Below are 22,897 nucleotides of genomic sequence, written 5' to 3'. Positions count from 1 at the left end.
TTTTCAGTTGTCTGTGTTACCCTTTGGGCTAACCACAGCTTCAAGTATGTTTACAAGTGTCCAACTGTCTAGTCTTAACATTTTGAGCTCACATTGGCTGCCCCTTTTGCCCCACCCAAATGATGCCAATAGTTGCAGACCTGCTCCCTTCAACTATCCCCTCTGTTTATTGTTATGTGCATCTTGGGGTTGAGGTAGGTATTGTTTTCCACCTGTCCTCCACATTTCCTTTCTCTTTCCTCAAAAGGCGCCATATTTTCTTAGGACTCGCATGTCATCTGGCGAGGGAGTTTGGGGTCTTGTGGTTGGGCTCTTTATCCCCCTGGAGATTTATCCCGTAGGTCATCTTGTGTTGTAGTATCCCTGCTAATTTATTTGCCCAGCAAGGGCAAGAAAGAACTGAAGAATGCAGAAGATGATGCCCCTCTAATGCCACTAATATCCTGTCATTTGGGTGAAAAGAAGTTGGATGATGCCAGTTTGAGAGGGTTGTAGAGCTTTTGGAAGTTTGACTGGTCATCTTTATCCTGCAGACAGGAATCCTACAAAGTTATGACTGCAGTAGTTTATGTACTGGAACATCTACAATTACGGTAAGCTTCTAACATAGCTGCACTTTTCACAAGCTGGAAGTTGCATCTTCTGCCACATTAGTTCATTCATCTTGGTGTGTGTCATTAAAGCATCTTTCCCTTTAAAGTACATTATTTCACCTGCTTGTTCTGTTTTTGTGATTAAACGTGTTTTTATTTTAAGTGTTTTGATAGTATTTAAGAATTTCAGAATTCACTATATTACAGTGTTGCATCTTCATTTGTAGGGCCCTTCCTGTTATGTATGCAGTGGCACTTGATCTTCGAATATTTGCTAATAATGTAAGTATGCTGAGACTTGTACTGTTTTTTATAAGATTAGTATAAATAATATTGTAGAATGGTTGTTTTCATCTTTAAAATCATTAAATGATGTGCTGAGAGCTGAAGGCACACAGTTATGCAATAATACACAATTGACTGACTGCATTCTATTCAAATAACGTTCCTCCAAATGTGTACCAAATTGTTGCTGTCTATTCAGGTGGCATGTGATGCTGTAAAATGACAAACAGAAAATTCATGAAATCTGTCTTCCACACATATTTGTAACCAAATCCAAGATTGCTTAGTCAGTAATCGTTGTACATGCTTTGGGTTTTACTAATTTCTTTTTGCCATGTCACCTGAACTAACATCAATATTGATTTTACTATTTGAAAATCCACCATGTGAAATTCCTGTTACAAAGAAGTGTGCAGTAACATCAGAGTTTATAATAAGTAAGGGGCAAAGGAAGCAAAGACACACGTATGGTTGTATAAAGAGCTTCCCCTGCAAAAGTTGTTCCCATTTACTGTTCTAATGATGTTTTGAAAACCTTTTTCTGCATTAAATGCGTTTGTCTCTGTAATTTTGCAAGTAGATATCCTAATCCTGTTGAGAGCAGGTGTCTCCATTGAATTGCAAGTAAGACTTGGTGAGTGTTTGTTGTACTAACCCCAAATTGAGCTGAGCGTTCTTTGCTAGTCTGGTAATTGTTTACAAAGGAGTTAGACTCTGAGCTGTAGTCCTAGAATTGTTTCCTTCAGTGTTCATTTGCTTAATGTGTGGCCAAGCAAATCTCTTAACCAGATTTTGCTCCGTGTCACCTCTGAAGCGAAGTAGTTAAGCCCAAATGATTTACTGGGCTAATAAACAAGCAATCTGTTTTTTTCTTTTGGTTATAAAGAAAAATCATTGTTTTATTTTTGGGAATAGTAAAGTTATGTCTCTATTTCGGGTCTCCAGTATCCATAGCTGTGAGACAGAACATGCATACTTCTTCAAAGCATGGGTTTTACAGATGCACTGTTTTTCACTTCCTAAATTATTAACACAATGTAATTTTGTGTGCTTTTGGAGAAAGTTATAACGTGGGGCCTGTCAACCCCTTGTATACTTACAAAGCCAACAATGTGCTCATCTATCCCATTTTGAAAAGCAGTACTTTTGATGTAGAGCATGTTGAACTGTACTGTATTTGATTGAGCAGACACAACTGAACTCATTCCGTTAGTTGTGTCATCAGTCAACCCAAATGCAACTCGTATGTATATGTGTATGTATATCCATCCATTCATAACCCCTTTTCCCATTTTTGCACATGGGGTCAGGGTGTCACTTCAACAGTGACAATCATCTAGAGTCAAGTTTCACACTGCTGGGTGACTAGCCCTGCCACGGTTGTTGTTCCACACCACACACACACATGCACACTCACATGTATGGCCAATATACACAGATATGTATATAATCTACACAAACACAGTGGCTGGTTAAGGAATGCTATTTTAAGGTGTTGTATATACACACCTTTTAGCATAGTGTGAACTGGGTGGTGGGTGCAGATTTTGGTAGTAGAACATATAGCAGAGTTTAATCTCGGTCACCTGTTGGAGTGCTATTAAAAGACGAAAGATTCCACAAAGTACCAGTGGATTAACTGTGGATTTTCTTGTAGAGTATCAGAAACCTAGTTGTGGAGTAGTACCAGCAACCTATTGCCTGGATATGCAAAGTAGCTTGACCAGAGCTGAAATATCTGAGAACTGTAAACAATTTTGACATTTCTTTAGGAGCCTTTAAAACTGGACTGATAAACACAGAACAAGAATGTCTCCTTTGAGTATCCCTGCTACGCTGGTGATTTCAGCAGGCCATTTAATAAGTATTTACAGTAATATTACTGTGCAGGCAGCCAGCATGCTGAGGAAGGAGAGAATTTGGAAGTATTCTGACTGTGGTAGCAGACAAATTAGAAGGGCTTGGAACCTGTAGGATTTTGGAAGTGACGCAGATGGGTGCCAGACTTCTGCCAGGGATAAACACCATCTTAGCTCAGAAGCATTACTAGTTGTCTAAGAACAGTACAAGAATGGCACAAGTAATTGATGGTAGTTTAAAGTAGGATGCAAAGAGGAGAGATGCCACAATTGCAGAAGAGTGACTTATGTTCTTGGGTAGTAGAGTGTAGAGGAACAGGCAAGGATAATGCAGTGGTTTGCTGGGTAGAATTACTATACACTGCATGGAAACTGGGTTAAAAGTTGCATTAGCTGCAGACAGAGATGCATGAGGGTAATGTGGGCATCCTTATTATCACATGGTGGGACATGAAAGTGCTGAGAGTATGGTAGGCATTGCTAGTATCTTAGAAATATGGAACACTGACAAAGCGAGTAAACTGGCAATAAATGAATAACAAAGAAATGATATATGTGAAGTAGTGACCTACATAAAGAAGACCATCAGATGTGAGGTCAGAGAGAAATGGAAAAACACTATTCCATGATGAGGACAAGGAAGAGAGCTGAGTATCAAGCTAGGATAAGCTGCTCTGAAATAGTAGAGGAAGGGAAGATGCTTGTGAGATGACACAGCTTTTAGATTCCCAGTATAAGAAGAGAAAGATGGGCATGAAAAGGAGAGTTGTAGCCATGGGAGATCTGGTTATTCCATTAGAAGGAGGGAGTCCCTCCTCAAGGGTATTGAGGGCATGTAATTTGATTGAAGACTTGGGCAGTGAGGTGTTCAGCCAAGTGTTCCAGGACTGCACCAGAAAAGCTGTATTTCTGGATGTGATACTAACCAAGCTGGAGGGGATCAGGGAAGGTAAGAACACAAGGACAAAAGCAATAGTTTGAACTTCTAGAGGACTGCAGTATGATGAGCCATGGAAGAGAGTCAGAGATGGGTTAGGAGACCAAGGGCAATTTGGGAGAGTAAGCAAGTAATGGAAATGTCTCAGTGCCTCAGCAGTTATAGGTCTAGTCAAGGGTTTGAGGAACAGATGAAAATAGTCCTTGTGGCTAAACAGGATGGTGACACTTGCAGTTTTGGCAAAAGACAAGGGCCTTCAGGATGTGAAATGGAAGGGGTGAAGAGGAGGAGAGGCACAAGACAAGGAAAACAGCAACAATGGAGACTAGGGCAGCAAAGGCACAGGCCAAAGAGGACTAGACAAAAGGGCCAGGAATTGAAATAAAGGCTCATGTAGGTGTACCACAGAAAAGAAGGATGTGAAGGGTATACCTGGTCAGTCTTTACCAAGATAGAAAGGAGATAATGGAAAACAGAGAAGAAGCCCAGGTACTGAATCAATAACTTGCATAAGTTGTTATGAAAGAAAGCAAGGGAGAGGGTGGCATGCAAGGATGGAGGTAGTGCAAAGTAAAGGGTGCAGTGGGGTGATAGCATAGAAGGGAAATGAGTTTGTGAGGCAGTTGGCTAACTTAAAGCACATGGACCAGATGGACTGCTCTTCAGTGTCCTTCGGAATCTTGACAGTGGTCTTACAAATGCTTTACAATGATTTATAGCACATTTGGTGATTGAATGCCTGTATCTGACCCGTCAAACCTCAACATATATCTTAACTGGTGTAGATCAAGATGGTAATGCCCAAGATGTTTATCCTTACATTCTCCAAAATGCTTGGTTACACTAGATTTAAAGCATACTTACTGGTACATCACGGACCTTAAACCTCAGAGGAGATTCCACAGTTCCTTGGTGTTGAATCAATGTTTTCCATTTCAGCCCTTTCATTTGGCTTGGCAGCATTTTCCGTAGTTTTTCCAGATGTCCAACATTGTTAACCGCTTCATTCAGCTTCAGTGTAAATAACAGTTTTTAGCCACACTGAACAGATTCATTTCAGCTGGACCTGAACCCCTCCCAACAGAAAATGTTTCTTTGATTTGTGTTGAATTTTGCTCAGATCATCTTAATTCAGGAAAAGGTGGTCAGTATTGAATTCTTATTTCATTGAGTGAAACTACAGTATAAATTGCCAACCTGTTTTTTAATGTTTTGGGATGCGTGTTTTGGCCAGTATTTTGATGGTGCAGAATACTAGACTTTTCCTTATTAAGCTGCTGCAAGTGCAGGATAATGCAAACATGTACGAAATGCAAGTTGTATACATTTTACAGAGCCAGTGTTCTTTATCAAGATCCAAAGTTATCAAAATTAGCAGTTTAAATGTTGTGGCTGCTGAATCATTTGGTTCATTTTAAGTAGTGAATTTTAATTTAGTGAAATATACTATCAGAAGATGGAAATGGGAGACCAATATTTGTAGATGCCTTGCAACATTGTTTCATAAACAAGCCTTTGTCAGTAACTTACATTAATTTGTATGTGAACATTTAAAATAGATTTCTCATTACTTTCCATTACAAGTACTTACATTTAAAATTGGAAGCCTGCGTATGATATTGTATACTGTGAATGAATAAAGCATTGTTATGATTAATAGGTGTGCCTTCTGGGCAAAAAAAAATAAATAAAAGCAAAGTTATGAAATAACATTTTAAAATGTATAAAACAGCAGATGTAAAGTACAGCTCTTATTATACAGCTGCAAATGTGGTGGTTATAAATAAGGGATTGTGGAGAAACCCCCAAGTCCAAACCGTGTAGGTGCCTGTCAGTGATTTTGTGATCTTCCTTCCATTAATAATTATGTATTTCCTACATGTCCACTAATGACAGTTTATTGTGTAACTTTCCACTGCCTTTTTTTTTAATGTATCTTTTGTCTTTGTTCCCTTCTTAGATGTTTTAACCCACAGTCACAATGGGTTGATCACCCAGGCCTCTGCTTGTAAATGTTTCATCTCCCAAGCCCCTGCTTACATTTTCCAAGGGTAGCAGAACTTGTCAGAGATAGGGGGTGCACGTCTAGGCTTAAAAAGGCCCTAGTGGTCATTAGAAGGGTATACAACTGTGAACTTATGAACAATATGGACCTCATGTCAAAGGCAACTTCTTTTATAAATGGAGAACTTAAGAGTACCCTTTCATTAATTAGACACAGTTTGGAGAAGTGGGAAGAAAAGTTTTTGTATGTATTTATTTATTTATTATATTTTTGTCATAGTCATTCATTTATCCACATTGTAGGGTCCTTGGACCTTTGATGTGATTTGTCCCCCTTGCTGGAGAAGGAAGTTGAGGACTCAGCAGCTTGCAGAAGCCCCTTGAGAACTAGCTTGGATCTCCTCTTGTGACTGTCTTTACATATACAGACGTGATTCCCTGCATTCGATAGCTTTACATGTATACTAATTAGAACACCCATACGACTGTAATAGTTACATATGCCCTACTACTTAATGAATTGTCTAAGATGATTCTAGCCAGCAGTTGTTATATTAGGGAAAAAATTTAGTATTTTTCCTCACATTTAACTCTGTTACCACCCCAATCTACAATCAACTTCTACACTAATAGAAAACATACAGCTTAACTAGAGAACTACTGCAGGGACTGTTATAATAGTGATACTAATAATAAACTAAATTGAGGCATATAGACTTTCATATAGGAAAATGGTTGATTTGAGATAAGTGAGTAGCAAACTTCCTGCACATATCTCATTCACTGTTACAACACAGTCAAGCATCTTATAGTCCAAACTAGCTACCTACATGCCCTTACCTCTCTAACACTCATCTCTGGTTATGATCAAGCAGTATGACATAAGGATCCCATCTTACAAGGAGTGCATACTCTTTGCCTTTTGTAACAGCAGTTTGCTTGTCGGTTTATAAATATCTGCTAAGATGTGTCAACATTCCTGCACTTGGAGTGGCTGAATATACTTCCAGTGCCTAGTAGTGGCCTTTTTTGCCACTAGGACCACAAAAAATAGTAGAGGAAGGAGGAGCATTTGCATTCAAAAGAATATTGTAAAGTGCTAACCATCGTATCTTGCTCTCTGTGGTGGTGTATGTCATTCCTACTCTATCCCAGAATTGTACCCAACACTGTTGCAACATGGGGCACTCCCAGAAAAATATGTGCCCAACTGGGGGCACAAACCGCTGAAGCATAGCGCCAGTAAAGGATAGAGACACATAGGCCTTCAGTAGATAATTTATTGGGTGTCAGAAATAGACATTGAATGCATTTCCAAGCAAAGGTGATCCATCGAAGAGACAGTGTAGCCTTCCTAGATAATAGCAGGACCATAATTCTATCTTTGATGCTCATTTTCTTCATTAACCTGGGAATACCCTGTTGTAATTCAAAACCTAGATTATAATAAGATTCAGTCAAAATATTCTGTAGAATACAAATTGATATCCCTTTCTCCAGTATTCATGCCAAATTACTGGTCAGCAGCTGCATGAGTGGTAGATCCAAAAATTGTTGCATTTGTCTCAGTAGAAACTTAGCTGTATGTATTGATTTCAACTGGCACCAGTAAAGAATATGCATATATGCATCTGTGGAATATTGAATTCACTAATAAGGTCAGGAAATGATTTAAAGCCTTGTTGGGTGCATAGCTGGGTGAATAATATGAGGCCTTTATCCCACCAGTCCTGCCAAAGGAAGTTGTCTGACTCCTCCCAAGACTTGGAATAAGCACCAAACAAGAATAACGCAGTATTGCCTCCTGAGTTGATGCTTGAATTCCTTACAGTGGCATAGGTGTGTATTGACTGTGTTGATATACAGTGATTGAGCTATAGCTAAAAAGACAAAGGCTGTGGCAAAAAGCAGATGATGTCTGGCATATCTTTTCTGAGTATATGACTTCTGGAGAAAGAGGATTTATATCAGGATAAAGTTTGTCAGCCACAATTATAACCCAGGGATGAGACTACCTTAGCAAAGATAACTCCCAGAAGGAACTTAAAATATTTGCTTGGTAAGTTGTCTTAAGGTTAGGGAGCTGCAAGTCACCCTGGGATTGGGAAGCATAAAAACTTCCACAAGGCTTTTTCAGTGTTTTATGTGGAATTCTGTTGTAAGCCACTGTAGAATATGAATTATTTTGGGGTATAATACAATTTTAATTAACAGCTGCCAAAGCTCAAAAGGAATATTCCACTGATCCTTATTCTTGGATACGCTGATCAGTCTGCTGTTGGATGCTCTGAACATTGGCATCTCTAATCTAAGTTGAAGAGCCTGCTAAATTGATACCCAAATATTTAAAGGAAAGTGGTTAAAGTCGTATTGGCAGTGATGCTGACAAGGGTAGACTAGCTCCAAATAACATAGCTGTATGTTTGGCGGGATTAGGTATATATCCTGATACAGGATACCTGCTATAAAGGAACCTCCAGCAGATTGGCAGGTTTTGTGAGAGATCAGCCAAAAATATAAGGAGATCATCAACAAAAAGTGCTACTATAGCATGATAATTGCAACCAGCCTGATCTACAGAGTTTAAACGAACAGCATTCTGTGAGCAGTAGGGTTCCATGGCCAGAAGGAATAAAATCAGAGCCAAGGAACAGCCCTGCCTAACACCATTATCGATCGTAAGTCTCCAGTATGAAGGGACCTATGTGTGCAACAGTTGACTAGCCCCTAGATATGGATTCTGTAGGATTAATGAGCTGTGAAGGAAGTGAAAACACTGTAGAACTTGTAAAAGATTTATTAGTATCAAAGACTTTTTCAGCATCCAATGATAACCAACCTCCAGCGAAGTTAAATAAGTGACCCTTTCTAACCAGAGCTTTGCCCTTGTAACATTGCACCATGATGCCTGAGTGCTTACAAAACTGGATTGGTTGGGTTGCAATAAAGATGGAAGTATAAGTGTCAGTCTTGTTACCCATATTCCCATGTATGTCTTATTGTCTATCTTAAGTAGGGAAATTTGCCAGTAATTAGAGGCAGAGGTAGAGTCTTTGCTCAGCTTAAGTATATGGGCTAGTAGCAACCAAGTACTGTGGGACATTTAGTTTCAGTGCGGTTGCTGAACAAGCATGAAGTAAAAGTCTAATAGCAGGGGCAGGTCATTACTTATACACTTCTGCTGGTAGTCTGTCATCCCCTGGGGCCTTACTAGATTTTAATTTGTTGATGGCCGTGAGGGCCTCTTGCAGATGCAGAAGGCTTCTGGAGAGCCTTCACCTGTTCCTGATTCAGAGTGGACATTGTGGGAAAATTGACAGGTCAACTTTGTAGTTCAAGCAGGGGGGCCCTCAGAGCTAGTTAACCCATCATATAGCCTGATAATATATTTGAAATCAGTCCAGTATATCCGTTAGGGTATTGTGCTCTCTCCCAGTCTCCTCTGTAAGAGAGACTAATGGCATATGCCATACCATGTCTCTTTTGCATCGTCTAGCTAGGTGGGAATATACTTAAAGTGAAGCCTCATAATACTGTAGATGGTGCTTATTTAGCGCTATCTCCATTTTCCTATTAATGATATCCTGTGTCTACTTTAATTGAAGCAAGTTGCTCAAAACTGACTTAGCCCTCTTTCTGCCTGGAGATAAGGAGCTAAGGCTGTAGTGAAACTGCTGTAAACCCTGTAAGTCCCTATTCCATTACTTCTGTAGACCATTAGTCCACATTTTTAGTTTTGCATGCAAGAAGCCTTTCTAAGCATCTCATAGCTTATGAGGAGAGTATTCATCAGGAACATGGGCTGAGTCCTAAGAACTGTGTAGCAGTTGATAGACATTGTAAAAATTCTGGCCTCCTGGTGTAATAGGGGATCTGATGTTGTCTTTTTTGCCTGAATTCAACCTGTGGTTATCTGATCCAGTTCAGATGCAGGGCCATCCGCATTCGACAGACTTCAACCTGTCATGCTCCACCTCCTCTACCCATAATCCCTTGCTCCTCAGGACTTCCCCAGATGTAATTTTCTGCCATTCCTGGATAGCAGTGTGGTCAAGTGCTTTGGATTTCTTGTATCTTTCTTATGCTTATTTAACTTAGATGTTCTTCGTGTTTCATTGTTGCAGTCATCGCATTTGGGTTGTCTGCTTGCAGGTAGCCCTCAGTTGGCCTGATTATCAAAGTCTTGGGTCCTGCGTCAGTTGCTGTCTCATCTTCCATGATGTCAGGTAGTCAGGGGTGTAAAACATGCAGCCGATGCCATTACATCATTCTTTCTTGCCGTGCAGTGCCCGAAGCAGAAGCAGTTTGCAAGTACCGGTTGGCCGACTCCTGAAATTTTCGTTTTCGAGTTTCAGATCCGAAGTCTTCAACTAAGCTAAGTACCCCATTGGGATCCTTTTTCTTGCTCTAAACCGATGTCCGTAAAAGATGACGATTGTATTTCTTGTGGAAAGCAAATACCTCATAAAGATTTTCATTCGTACTGCATTCTTTGCTTAGGCCCAGACCACAACATACCTCGCTGTCGGTTTTATGCCTTATTCAAACCTCGTACTATTCGCGTCAGTTCATTTTCGCATCTAAATATTTTGGTTCTTGGTTCAGTTATCCAGAAATGGCTTTGGTAAGCCACTCGACTACAGTCATTCCAAAAAAAACGCAAAGATAAAGACAGAGACAGACCGCATAGGTCCAAAGCTGCAGATGACTCTTCTCCTAAGCTAGTTGCCAGTTCGCTGGTACTCAGTGAGGTGCTTTTGCAGCCCCTGATACCCGCTACTTCAGATTCGCAGACCTCTACTTACACCCATTCGGAGTCCAGTATGCCGAGAGATGCTTCTTTGACTGTGAAACCTGTGGATCTCTCTACCTTGGATGGGTCTGGAGCTGCTGTGCAGGCACCGGCTTCTGAGGGTGTATTCAGGCCTACTGACTTGCATATTAAACCGACGCCATCTTTTCTTCAAGGCCTAAAACTCGATCCATGCCTAGAAAACCGAAGCCTAGACTGCATGGTCAGGCCCCTATGCCTAAAAAACAAATGATAAGAATGGCTGAAGACCTTATTACTCTAATCAGGGGAAGCCACCCTTCTCCCTCTAAGAGACCTAGGACTGATTTTCCTTCTGATTCTTCTAATCAGGATTCTGAAATTTCTGTTTTCTCTGATGACCAGGAGTTGCCCTTATCTACCTGTGAAGATTCTGATGCAGAGGATTTTATTCTCTCTGCTTCCCCTCCAGAGGATTTCTCTTTTGGTGAAACCTTGCTTACTCTTAGGTAGCATTTCTGCTGGAAAAGCCAGGATCACTCTGACTCCAAAAAGAGGCTTAGGGAAGTCTTATCCTACCTCAACACAGGCCTTTAGCTATCCCTCCTGTACTGGACATTGTAGATTATGCCTTTCTCGGAATGTAGCCTGGCCCCTGACGCTTTACCTCCTGCTCCCAGAAAACCTTATAGGTATTGCAGGGTACCTGACTACAAGTTCCATTTTAAAAATCCTACTGCGGGTCCTGAGACCATTTCACAGGGACCCAAGGGCATTAAGGCTACTACTGCCAAAAACCCTACCCCCTCTGATAGAGATTACAGGGCCCTGGATAGATGGGGTAAGAAGGTATACACCTCTGCAACTTTGGCCATTAGGGCCTTAAACTGCCAGTTTCATGTGTTAAAGTATCAGCAGCATATTATTGGATTGCTTAAACAGAAAATGATGGTGATTTCTGACTGTGCTGAAAATAAAGAATTACAGGATTTAACGCATTCTGCTAAACAAGTTGGAAAACATACTTTGCAATGTGGTTTTGATTCATTAGAGGCATCTTGCAGGGCTGCTGTCACTGGGTCTGTACTTAGAAAGCATGCTTGGCTTAAGGAGCAGTCTTTGCCAGATCATGTTAAAGCTAAACTACTGGATGCTCCCTTAAACCAAGATCACCTATTTGGCAACAAAGCAGAAGTAGTACTTAAAAAGATGGAGGAAAAAGCTAAGTTTATGCAAACTGTTAAAGATTTCCTGCAAGTACAGCCTCCCGGATTTAGTAGGCATTGGCCCCCTAAGAATTGGTCCTTTCCTGCCTCTTCCAGGCCATCTCAGTCCAAACCCAGAAACAGCAGAACACCCAGGCTTCAGTCCCAAGGTACTCACAGGCCTAAACAGTTGGAGCCTCCCACTTCCAAAGCTGGGAGTAGTAAGACTCCCCGCTCTGGTAAACTGTCTCAATGACTTAACTTTAAACCTTTCAAACCCTACTCAACTTTCCCCCCTTTAGGGGGAAAGATCGCCCTGCATGCAAAACATTGGGAACTCATTACCCAAGACAAATGGATTTTAAGTATAGTTTCCCAAGAATACAGATTCCACTTCCACTCCTTACCAACCCCAAAGGGTTGGCCAGACCTACCCCCCAAATCAGCGGGCAGAGGCTCAAAAGCAAGTTCTCTCTCTTCTAAGCATCAGGGCTATTCAGACTGTCCCAGAAGGAAAATGGGGGCAAGGTTTCTACCCAAGACGTTTCCTGGTACCCAGAAAAGACAATTCCTGGTGTCCTATCCTGGACCTGTCTATCCTAAACACCTTTTTGGTAATCCCAAAATTCTAACTTTTTATCAGCTGCTTCCCATGCTAGGCAAAAATGCCTGGTTGGCAACACTGGATTTAAAGGAAGCCTACCTGCACATCCCAATAAGGGAATCTTGCAGAAGATACCTACGCTTCAGAGCAGGCAAGATGCACTATCAGTTCTCTGCACTGCTCTTTGGGTTATCTACTGTGCCCAGGGTATTCACAAACTGCCTAGCTCCAGTCATTGCATTTTGCAGGCAAAGAAATATTCAAATATACCCTTACCCGGATGATTGTCTAATTCAGGCAGAAAACCAGGACATACTATTAAATCATCTGGCCTTTGTAAAGAAATTACTAACTTCTCTGGGGTATACCATAAATGAAAAGAAATCACATCTCGTACCCTGCCAACAAATTGTATTCCTGGGAGCAAGCTTGAATACAACTTCCCAGATGGCCTACCTCACACCAGAGAAACAAGTTCATTTGACAGCCTACTTCAAACTACTGGCCACAAAGACCCAGCTATCTGCAAGGAAAATACTGCAAGCACTGGGGTTCATGGCCTCTTGCATTCTACTAATTCCATATGCAAGACTGCATATGAGGAAACTACAATGGTATCTAAAAAGCCTATGGTGTCAACATTCTCAAGATGTAGAATCAATGATTCCTATCATACCTTGTCTAAACATAGAGTTCCTTTTGTGGGCAGAGGCCTGTCACCAAAACAAGGGACTGCCATTCACTCTACCCCCTGCCGCCCAAACCCTAACAGACGCATCAGACTATGCATGGGGGGCTCACTTGGCAGGGCAGTGCATTCAGGACAAATGGAACCCAAGTCAAATGCACCTGCATATTAAACAAAAAGAAGTGTTAGCTGTACAAAATGCTTTGACAGCCTTCAAGGACCACATTCTTCCAGGACAATTATTGGTAAAGACAGACAACACCACTGTTATGTGGTACATAAACAAGCAGGGGGGAACCCACTCATACCCTCTCTGCACACTAGCCATGGCTGTGTGGAACACAGCCTTGAGCTACCAAGTGCACCTACAAGCTCAATTCCTGCCAGGCAAGCTAAATACACTGGCAGGCGATCTAAGCAGAAATCTCATGGACCCACATGAGTGGAAACTGGAACCAAAGGTATTCAGCATGTTGAGAAACAAATGGAAGAGCCCAGAGATAGACCTGTTTGCCTCCCCTCAGAACTACCAATTGGACAAATTCTGCACAAGGACTCGCCACAAACAAGCTTGGAAAGTGGATGCCCTGTCCTTCACCTGGAAAAACGTATCAGTTTATGCCTTTCCCCCTCTGCCTTTCCTCTCCAAAATGCTACCAAAGATCAAACAGGACAAACCAAGGACAATACTGATTGCACCAGACTGGCCAAGCCATCACTGGTACCCCCTCTTGCGCAGTGTGTCACTGCTAGCACCATGGCACCTGCCTCAGACCCCTGCCCTTCTGTCCCAGCAGGAGGCCCAGATTCTGCACCCACAGCTTCAAACCCTGAACCTTGCAGCCTGGCTAATTACCCGATCTCTCCGTTATCATCCCTCAATAAGCAAGTGATGGATGTCATTCTGGAGGCAAGGAGGCCTAGTACTAGAAAATCCTATGCTGAAAAATGGAAAAGATTCTGTTCCTGGAGCCAAACTCGGGGGATGGGCACAGCAGTGCCCAGTTTACCACATATTCTTCAGTACTTAACTGAGATGCTTCACAAGGGCCTTTCCTTTTCTTCCATCAGAATTCATGCCTCAGCCATTTCAGCACATTACAATACAGAGCCACCCCTCTTCTCTCATCCACTGTTGAAGCAATTCCTCAGAGGGGCCAAAAACGTAAGACCATCCAGGAAAACCCCTACTCCAGCCTGGGACCTTAACTTTGTATTGGAAGAGCTCACTCTACCTCCCTTTGAGCCAGCTGCAAATGCAGAGTTGAAATTCCTTTCTTGGGAAACAGCCTTCCATCTAGCCATCACTTCAGCAAAAAGGGTGTCTGAATTACAGGCCGTCATGGCAGTGGAGGCTTTCATCATCTTTCATGCGGACAGGGTGTCCCTCAGGACCAATCCTTCCTTTATGCCCAAGGTGGTATCCATTGTGGCCCTTAATGAGTCCATTAATTTGCCAACCTTCTTTTCTAATCCACAGAACAAAGGGGAATGAATACTGCACTCCATGGATGTGCACAGACAACTTAGATTTTACTTGGACAAGACTAAGCCTCTCAGGAAGTCTGAATAGCTGCTGGTTGCATTTGCTGCAGGGGTAGAGGGAAAGGCCATTTCAAAGCAAACCATTTCTAAGTGGATAGGCTATTGCATTAATTTCTGCTATAAGCACCATGGAAAACCTACCCCACAGGGGATAAGACCACATTCCACCCGGGCTGCATCTTACCTCTACAGCCTTTCTCAGAGGTGTCCCTACCAGGGACATCCTAGAAGCTGCAACCTGGAGTTCTGTACATACCTTCACCAAGCATTACCATTTGCCAATTTTTTCTAAATCCAGAGCTGGCTTTGCAACTGCAGTCTTGCAGGGCCTTATAGCTGGTCCCTAATACTATCTATTTGCCTCCTCCCATCCTTAGCTTTGGGAATCTACCCAGATGTGATGACTGCAACAGTGAAACATGAAGAACATAGTACGGTTGTGTACACTTACCATAAATGTAGATGTTCGGGTGTATTCACTGTTGCAGTCCTGGTTACCCTCCCTCCAGCCCCCTGACTTCTATTGACTATACCTCTGTTCTTGTTTACTATGCTTAAAGCTTTATGGTGTATTTGCTTTTTGTTGGAGGTGTAACCTTGTATATAATTGCTTCCCATTAGGGGGCACCTGACATCTGGGGAAAAAAGCTGATGTAATGGTGTCAGCTGCATGCTTTATACCCCTGACTACCTGACGTCATGGAAGATGAGACTGCAACCGACGCAGGACCCAAGACTTTGATAATCAGGCTGACTGAGGGCTACCTGCAAGCAGTTAATCCAAATGTGATGACTGCAACAGTGAATACACTCGAACATCTACATTTATGGTAAGTGTACACAACTGTATTTTTTTTCTCCTCTACTCTGAGTGTCAGTATTTATAGTGTGTTTGTTCTTGGTGTGTTTTTTTATTTTTAAATAGTGGGTTAAGGTTATTAGGTTTTTAGGTAGGGTCCTTTGAGTTTTTTCTTCCTTTTGTTTTATTGGCATTTGTAGTTGTTGGGGTTCTAGTAGCTTTAGACTAGGATAGGTAGGTGTTTTGTTATAGTGTAGTATTGTATGTTTTAGATATGGATAAGGGGTTTAAGAAGTGTTCAGAATGTGAGCTTGAGCTTTCCTGGCAGGATACTCATGATTTGTGCATTTATTGTTTAGGGGCTGTCCACTTAAACTCCTCTTGTTCCATCTGGGAGTTGTTCACCTCATACACCATTAATAAGAGGAGAACCAAACTGGTTCTCAAGGAGATGAATCACATTGAATCCCCAAGGATGCCAAGGGTTATGAAAGTGCTTTGTTGCCTTTTTGGCTCCATCTGCTTTGTTGGAGCCTACTGTCCCAAAGCCCTTTAGCTCTTTCCCCTCAGCGCCAGTCTCCTGTGCCATCAGTTGTGGGGAAGGTTCCATCTGTCTCCTTCAATGTCCTGAGACCCTTCTTTTCAAAGGGTGCTCCTTTGGGTAGAACCTTTTTACCCTTTCCACTCCACAGGTGTCCTTGGTGGAGACTTTCCCTTCTCTGTCCTGGATCCTAGCTTCTCTGGTTTATGTCCGATCGTCAGAGGCCATGTCCAGTAAGAGGGTCTCCAAGCCTCCTTTGGTGGCTTTGTCTGCTTAGTTCTCCCAGTCGTTTAGGAGTTTGTGACAAATGCAATTAGGACTCATCCTTTCTGCTTTGAGGCCTTGACTTGAAGCTTTGGCTCTGTTACCCTGTTTTCTTTCCTCAGGCCCATCATCTCCAAAGTTGTTAGAGGCAATTGCCTTCCTTCTTTCCCTTAGGGTCAGATCTGATGGCGTAGCCAATTTTGACACTGACTCGTACCTTGGTTTCCTTGATTGTGGCCACGTCTGAGTTGAGTGAGCCCTGGAGCTAAGAGATTGAGGTAGAGGTTAGGTTAGACAATTCCCATTGCAGGGTTGTCCCTCCCACTCTGCTCTGGATAGCTCAGCTCCAGTCTTGGGGTTGCTGTGGCCTTGAGTGGCCACTGCTTCTGGTAAGTCCTTTGGGTCTTTGGCTTCTACATTTTGAAAAGGCTATTCTCCTGTCAGGAGGAGTGATCAGGTGGTGACATCTTCATCCATGGACACAAGCCTGTTCTAGGACAGCACACCCTGAGTGGCCTGCAGTTTGTCCTTCTTTTAGGACCCCTGGCCTCTGCTGTCTCCCCCTGGATTCCCCAGGGTGGGAGGTTTCGGGCAAGAGGCGGTGCAAGAGGGGACACCTGGAATCCCAAAAGGAGTCCTTTACTGAGGACACTGACCTCGAGGAAGGAGAGAGATCCCCAGATCACCCTGCAAGGACATCTCTCTTGTGACCTTTTGAGGTTGCTTCTCCATTGTGGGGATTGACCACCAAAGTCCTGTCTCCTGAGGAGTCAGGTTTTCTAGAGGCTTTTAGGGTGGGCCTATCCATGAAGGAGCCTGATACAGTGGAACTGATCCCAAAAAGCCAGATAAGACCCCCCCCCCCAGTCAAGGACTCAAAACACTGGAGTAAGGGTTTTGCCATGGATGTTATCATGGTGGCAGCAGTCAGTAAGAAAGAGATGTCAGAAGAGAGCTTTTTGGTTCATCTCCTGAAAAGGGAGGCTCGGGTGTTGGTCTGACTTTGGAAGCATTCTTATGCCTCAGCCACTTTTGTGCAGAGGCCTTTGAACTATTTGGCCCACTTGATCAGACATCAGTGGGACATCATCTCAAAAGTGTCAAGGGTAGTTAAGACTTAGAAGACTCTGGTTTCTCAGAAGACCATGGAGACTCAGATGTCCGCTTTACAGTCCATTGCCAAAGTGTCTGCTGTCCAGTGCAGCTGATGACATATCTTGAGCCACTGTTGCTGGCATTGCCATGTGTTACCATGGATGAGGCTTTAAGGCATTCTTTATTAATTCCCCCTTCGATGGCTCCTCATTTTTTGGGTCAAAGGTTAAGGGCACATTGACCAGAGTTGAGCAGGAGGGAAAGATGGTGTCTGCTGAAGGAGTGCAATTGGATACTCAGTGGACTTACTTTCTCTAGGAACCAAAAGCGGGGAAATGTTTTTTTTAGGAAAGTGCAGTAGTCATTCGGGGAAGCTCCTTCTGAGGGTTCTCCCCACTGCAGAGGGGATAACCACAATGGCCGCCATCTGTGAGGTAAGGGTGGTCTGCAAAATTAGGGGTTTTGTGGATATTTCTCTAGGAAGCCTGTTCAGCAACTCTGAACGGTTGCCCAACTATCCATCTATGGAGGCAGTTGAGCGTCTCTTGGCTCTACACCTAAAAGCTTGGGAGGCCATCACCTCGAACATTTAGCTGTTGAGAGTCTTATCCAGAGGTTGTAAAGTTCTGCTTTTAGATACTCCAAATTTAAAATCAAAACAACTCCCAGACATGGCACCCCATCATCATCTCATCTAAGAGGTCCCACCAGACCAATGTGGATCTAGTGTCGATTCAAGATTTCTTTTTGTTTCCAAAGAAGAAAAAGTACATTAGACCAATTTTGAATTTTAGCAGGGTGAGCTGCTTCATCATGCAGACCAAATTCAGGATGGTCAAAGTGCAGTCCATTCTACCTCTCTTGAGGCAGGATGACTGGATGTGATAAATCGACTTCCAGGATGCCTACCATCATATAAAGATGGCAAGGTGATCCAGAAGGTTTTTACATTTCTGGCTGGCAGCCAATTACTATCAGTTCTGAGCACTGCCTTTTGGGCTCATCATTAATCCCCCCCCCCCCCGGGTGTTCACCAAGTTTATGTCAGTAGTGGCAGCCTGGCACAGTTTGCAGGGTTTGCAAGGCTTTCCTTATCTGGGCAATTGACTTCTAGCTACTGCCTTGAGCATCACTGATCAGGGCCAGGGACACCTTACTCCAGCTGTGCAGTTCCTTGGGAATCGCAGTCATCTAGCAGAAATCCAGTCTTCTTCTTGTGCAGCTGGTAGAGTTTATATGTAGCCAATTGGACACAGTCTGTCTGATCATAAGGCTACCAGTTTCCAGAGTGTCAGCCATGTGGGACCTTGCTATTTCATTGCTATCATGTCCAAGAACCCTGGCTCATTAGGTACTCAAGCTCTTGGAACGCTTGTTAGCTGCCATTTGTTTGGTTCATCTCGCAAGGCACTACATGAGGCTTCTGCATTGGACATTGGCTGTGCAATGGTCTTATCTGTTGCACCTGATGGAGTAGTAAAGGTTTGTCAGAATCAGATCTGGTGGTGGTTGAAGTCTCCCGTGGTATCTGCCAGAAGACCTTTTGTTCTTGCCCCTGCTCTGGGCAAAGTCGCCACAGTCGATTCTATACTAGGGTGGGGGGGGGGTATTTCAGTGGGAGGACTGTCCAATGAATCTGGCCTGATACTGTGGCCAGTCTTCAAATCAGTGTCCTGGAGATGAGGGCGGTTCTCTTTACATTGCAGGTTTTTCAGGATGTTCTTCCCTAGGGTGTGATGTCATTTCAGACTGACAACAAGTCTGTATTGTAGTACTTAAGCAAGGGGAAACCCGTTCATATCCTCTTTGTCAGGAGGCCATGACGGTTTGGCGGTGGGTAGTTGCATCATAAAGATTTCTGGTTGCAGTGCACATCCCAAGGAGGGAGAACATATTAGCTGACAATTTGAACAGGAACATTTTTTCACACTAGTGGTCCCTGAATCCGACAATGGCTGCTCAGATTTTTCTGCGCTGGGGCACTCCATGTTGTCGTCTGTTCACAACCCCTTACAACCCTAAGTGCAGCAGTTGTTATGCCTTAGTCCCTGCTCAGGGACAGTCACCCAGGAAAGTTCTTCAGTAGAGGTGTTTATTTTAAGGGATATGAAGTGGTGAAACGTTCCCTTTGTAGGGTAAAGAAGGATAGTGTTAAACAAATTAAATATAATTTTAGTAGTAATGCAATAAATAATGTACATGAAATGAAAAAAATTTATATGGTAACGTATAATTTGATGAGTCATCAAGTAGTTTGCAATTATAAAGCAACATTGGAACTACCTTCTTAAATTTAATGATTTTTCTGAACTATGTAAGTGTCCTATCTTCTCATTCAAGAGAGGAAAGCGTATTAAGGATAGGCTTGTGCACAGTAAATTTAAAGCTCCATGTTATAATATATGCAGGACTCCTATTTTAAAGGGGACATACCCTTGTGGTAAATGTATTTCGTGTAAACATGTGGTTCGTACTTTTGAGCACATTAATGGTTTTAAATTGAATGTATTAAACAGATTTTGTTGTAATATAGAATTTATAAGTTGTTTTAAAGTGCCCATGTAGCATGTTTTATATAGGGGAAAGTAAGAAGGCTTTCAAGCTCTGTTTACAGGAGCATGTTAGAGATATTAAAAATAAGAAGCTTGAAAGACCTCTAGTTCAGTATTTTTTATTGTATCATAATGGTGACCCTATAGGTCTGCATGGCACTATTTTAGAAAAAATAGAGAAATGTGATGGATTTTTTTATGTTAAAGAGAAGCTTCTGTATAAAGAAGCTCTTTTTATTTTAAAATGTGGTACTTTAACCCCTGTGGGGATTAATGCAACTTGTAATTGGAAAGTTTGGTATAATGGGTGATTGATTTATGGGATAATTGGATAATTGTTTAAGTGGTGATTTTGTTGTGTATAAGATGTGGTTGAGTATTAGCTTTCTTTTTACTCCATTGAAGGCATTGTATGCTGAGGCGCTGGTATTAAACAACGTTTGTGGGCACTGGTTTTGTCATATTTGCTTTCTACCTTTTATTCCTGGTGTTGTATTTTATGTTCTTCTGTATGTTTGGCCCCCAGGTCTCCCTTATGTGAATCTCTGACTACACTGGTAATGAAATTTATTCAGAAGACAGCCTGTTGCAGAGCAGCTGTAATCATCATTGCCCCCCTTCAGTCCTGTCAGGTGTAGATGTTCATCGTGTTTCACTGTTGCAGTCATTACACTTGGGTTATCCTGCTGGCAGGCTACCTGCAGTCGGCCTGAATTCCAAAGTCCTGGTCCGGCATTGGTTGCTGTCGCCTCTTCCCTGACGTCAGTACACCAGGGGTATATAAGATGCAGCCGACGTCATTTTCTTCAGTCTTTCTTGCCGCGCGGTGCCCAAAGCAAAAGCAGTTTGCAAGTGCCGGTTGGCCGACTCCTGAGATTTTCGAAGTCGAATTTCAGAACCAAAGTCTTCAGTAAAGCTAAGTACCCCATTGGGGAAACTTTTTCTTGCTCCAGACCGATGTCAGTAAAAGTTAACAATTGTATTTCTTGTGGGAAGCAAATACCTCATAAGGATTTTCACTCTTACTGTATTCCTAGGCCCTGACCACGACGTTGCTAGTTGTTGGTTTTGTGCTAGATTCAACCAACGCACTATTAAGCGTCGGTATGATTTTGCTTTACATTACTTTGGCCGACGGTTTAACTACATAATGCCGTCGGGACAACCAACGACCGGAATTCATAAAAAACACAAAGACAAAGAAAAGGACAGGCATCCAAGGTCCAAAACCAACAACAAAGCCTCTTCTAGGCCAGTCGCCAGTTCTCAGTGTGGTGCTTTCGCAGCCCCTGACACCCGCTAACTCAGAGCCACAGGCCACCTCCGACTCCCACGTGGAGACAACTAGGCCTCTGGAAACTCAAGGTATTGGGCCTACAGTAACTATTCCCTCAGATGGGTCCGGAGCCGCTGAGCAGGCATCAGCTTCTGAGGGTGTTTTCAGACCTATACAGCTTACTATCAAGTCCACTTCAGCAGCCAAGGCAAAGTCTAAAACACCATTAAAGACAAAGAAACAAGCACAGCATTCTCCTGGACAGTCATCCATGCCAAAGAAACAGATGCTTAAAATGGCCGAGGACCTAATTACTTTGATCAGGGGTTCCCATCCCCCTCCTGATAAAAGGCCTAGGCAAGACACTGACTATGACTCCTCTGACCAGGTTTCTATTTCCTCTGATTCCTCTTCAGAACAGGGATATTGTCTTCCTCCCTATGAGGACTCTGATGCTGAAGAATCTATCCCTTCAGCCTCTCCTCCTGAGGATTACTCTTTTGGGGAAACCTTGCACACCATGAGGGAGCATTTCCATTGGGAGAGCCAGGACTATTCAGAATCCAAGAAAAGGCCCAGAGACTTTCTTTTACTACCTCAGCACAGGCCCCTTGCTTTCCCCCTGTACTAGATATTGTTGATGTTTTTTCTGAATCCAGTTTGTCTCCTGATTCTTTACCCCCTGCACCAGTCAAGCCAGATAGGTACTACAGGGTCCCAAACTTGCATAAATTTATTTATAAAAACCCTGCTGCTGACCCAGAAACAATTTTTCAGGGTCCCAAAGGGGTCAAGGCTTCCACTGCAAAAAAAAAACAGTTCCCTCAGATAGGGATTCCAGAGCTCTGGATAGATGGGGGAAAAAAGTCTACACTTCTGCTCCTTTAGTTGTAAGGGCTTTAAACTGCCAGTTTCACATGCTTAAATATCAACAATACCTAATGTCTTTGCTAAAACAGAAAATGCTTGCAAGCTCAGAATGTTCTGACAATAAGGAAATGCAGGATTTATCGCATGCAGCTGAACAAGTGGGAAAGCATATTCTGCAATGTGGTTTTGATTCATTAGAGGCTTCTTGCAGAGCCGCAGTTACAGGTTCTGTCATTCGAAGGCATGCTTGGTTAAAAGAACAAAGTTTACCTGATCATGTTAAAGCAAAATGATTGGATGCTCCATTACAGCATGATACTTTGGTGTTAAGGCAGAAGAGGTGTTAAAGAAAATGGAGGATAAAACAAAATCAATGCAGACAGTAAAGGATTTCTTACAGGTTCAGCCACCTAGATTTAGCAGGAACTAGCCTTCTAAAAATTGGTCCTTTCCAGTGTCAGACAGACCACAAAGAGGCAGATACAGACGCCCAAGAGACAGATCTCAGCCCCAAGGCTCATACAGACCTAAACAATGGGGTGCTTCAGCCCCCAAAGGCGGAGAAGACAAATCACAACCTTATAGGAAACAGTCACAATGACTTCCCTCTACGAATGCCAAGCACTTACCTTTTGGCAGCACACTTAGGGGGAAAACTTGCACTTTTCTCACAAAATTGACACATGATCACCCAGGACAAATGGATACTGAATATTGTTTCTCAGGGTTACAGATTCCACTTTCACACCCTACCAAGGTCAAAAGGTATTCCAGACCTGCCACAAAATCAATGGGCAGAGGCACAAAAACAAATTTCTGCTCTCATGGACATGAGAGCTATTCAAAAGGTACCACAGCAAGAACAGGGACAAGGATTTTACTCAAGACTTTTCTTGGTACCCAGAAAGGGCAATGCCTGGAGACCAATACTGGACCTGTCAGTTCTAAATACTTTCCTGGATGTTCCAAAATTCAGAATGTTGACACTGCAGCAACTTCTACCCATGCT

At 42.7% G+C, this 22,897-nt stretch overlaps 1 protein-coding gene across 1 annotated transcript in view; it reads left to right on the top strand.

Annotated features, from left to right (window-relative positions):
* Positions 1-22,897, top strand: part of PCID2 (PCI domain containing 2) — a 593,048-nt gene that overhangs the window by 310,441 nt on the left and 259,710 nt on the right. The window contains exon 7 of the mRNA XM_044071205.1: positions 821-875. Coding sequence (XP_043927140.1) covers positions 821-875 — 55 coding nt within the window. The remainder of the gene's footprint in view (positions 1-820; positions 876-22,897) is intronic.

This window comes from Protopterus annectens, chromosome 5.part0, assembly GCF_019279795.1.
Source record: "Protopterus annectens isolate FY-2018-M chromosome 5.part0, PAN1.0, whole genome shotgun sequence".
In the NCBI taxonomy this organism is placed as follows: domain Eukaryota; kingdom Metazoa; phylum Chordata; order Ceratodontiformes; family Protopteridae; genus Protopterus; species Protopterus annectens.
Note: the sequence above shows the minus strand (reverse complement) of the source record. Positions and strands in the feature narration are given on the sequence as shown.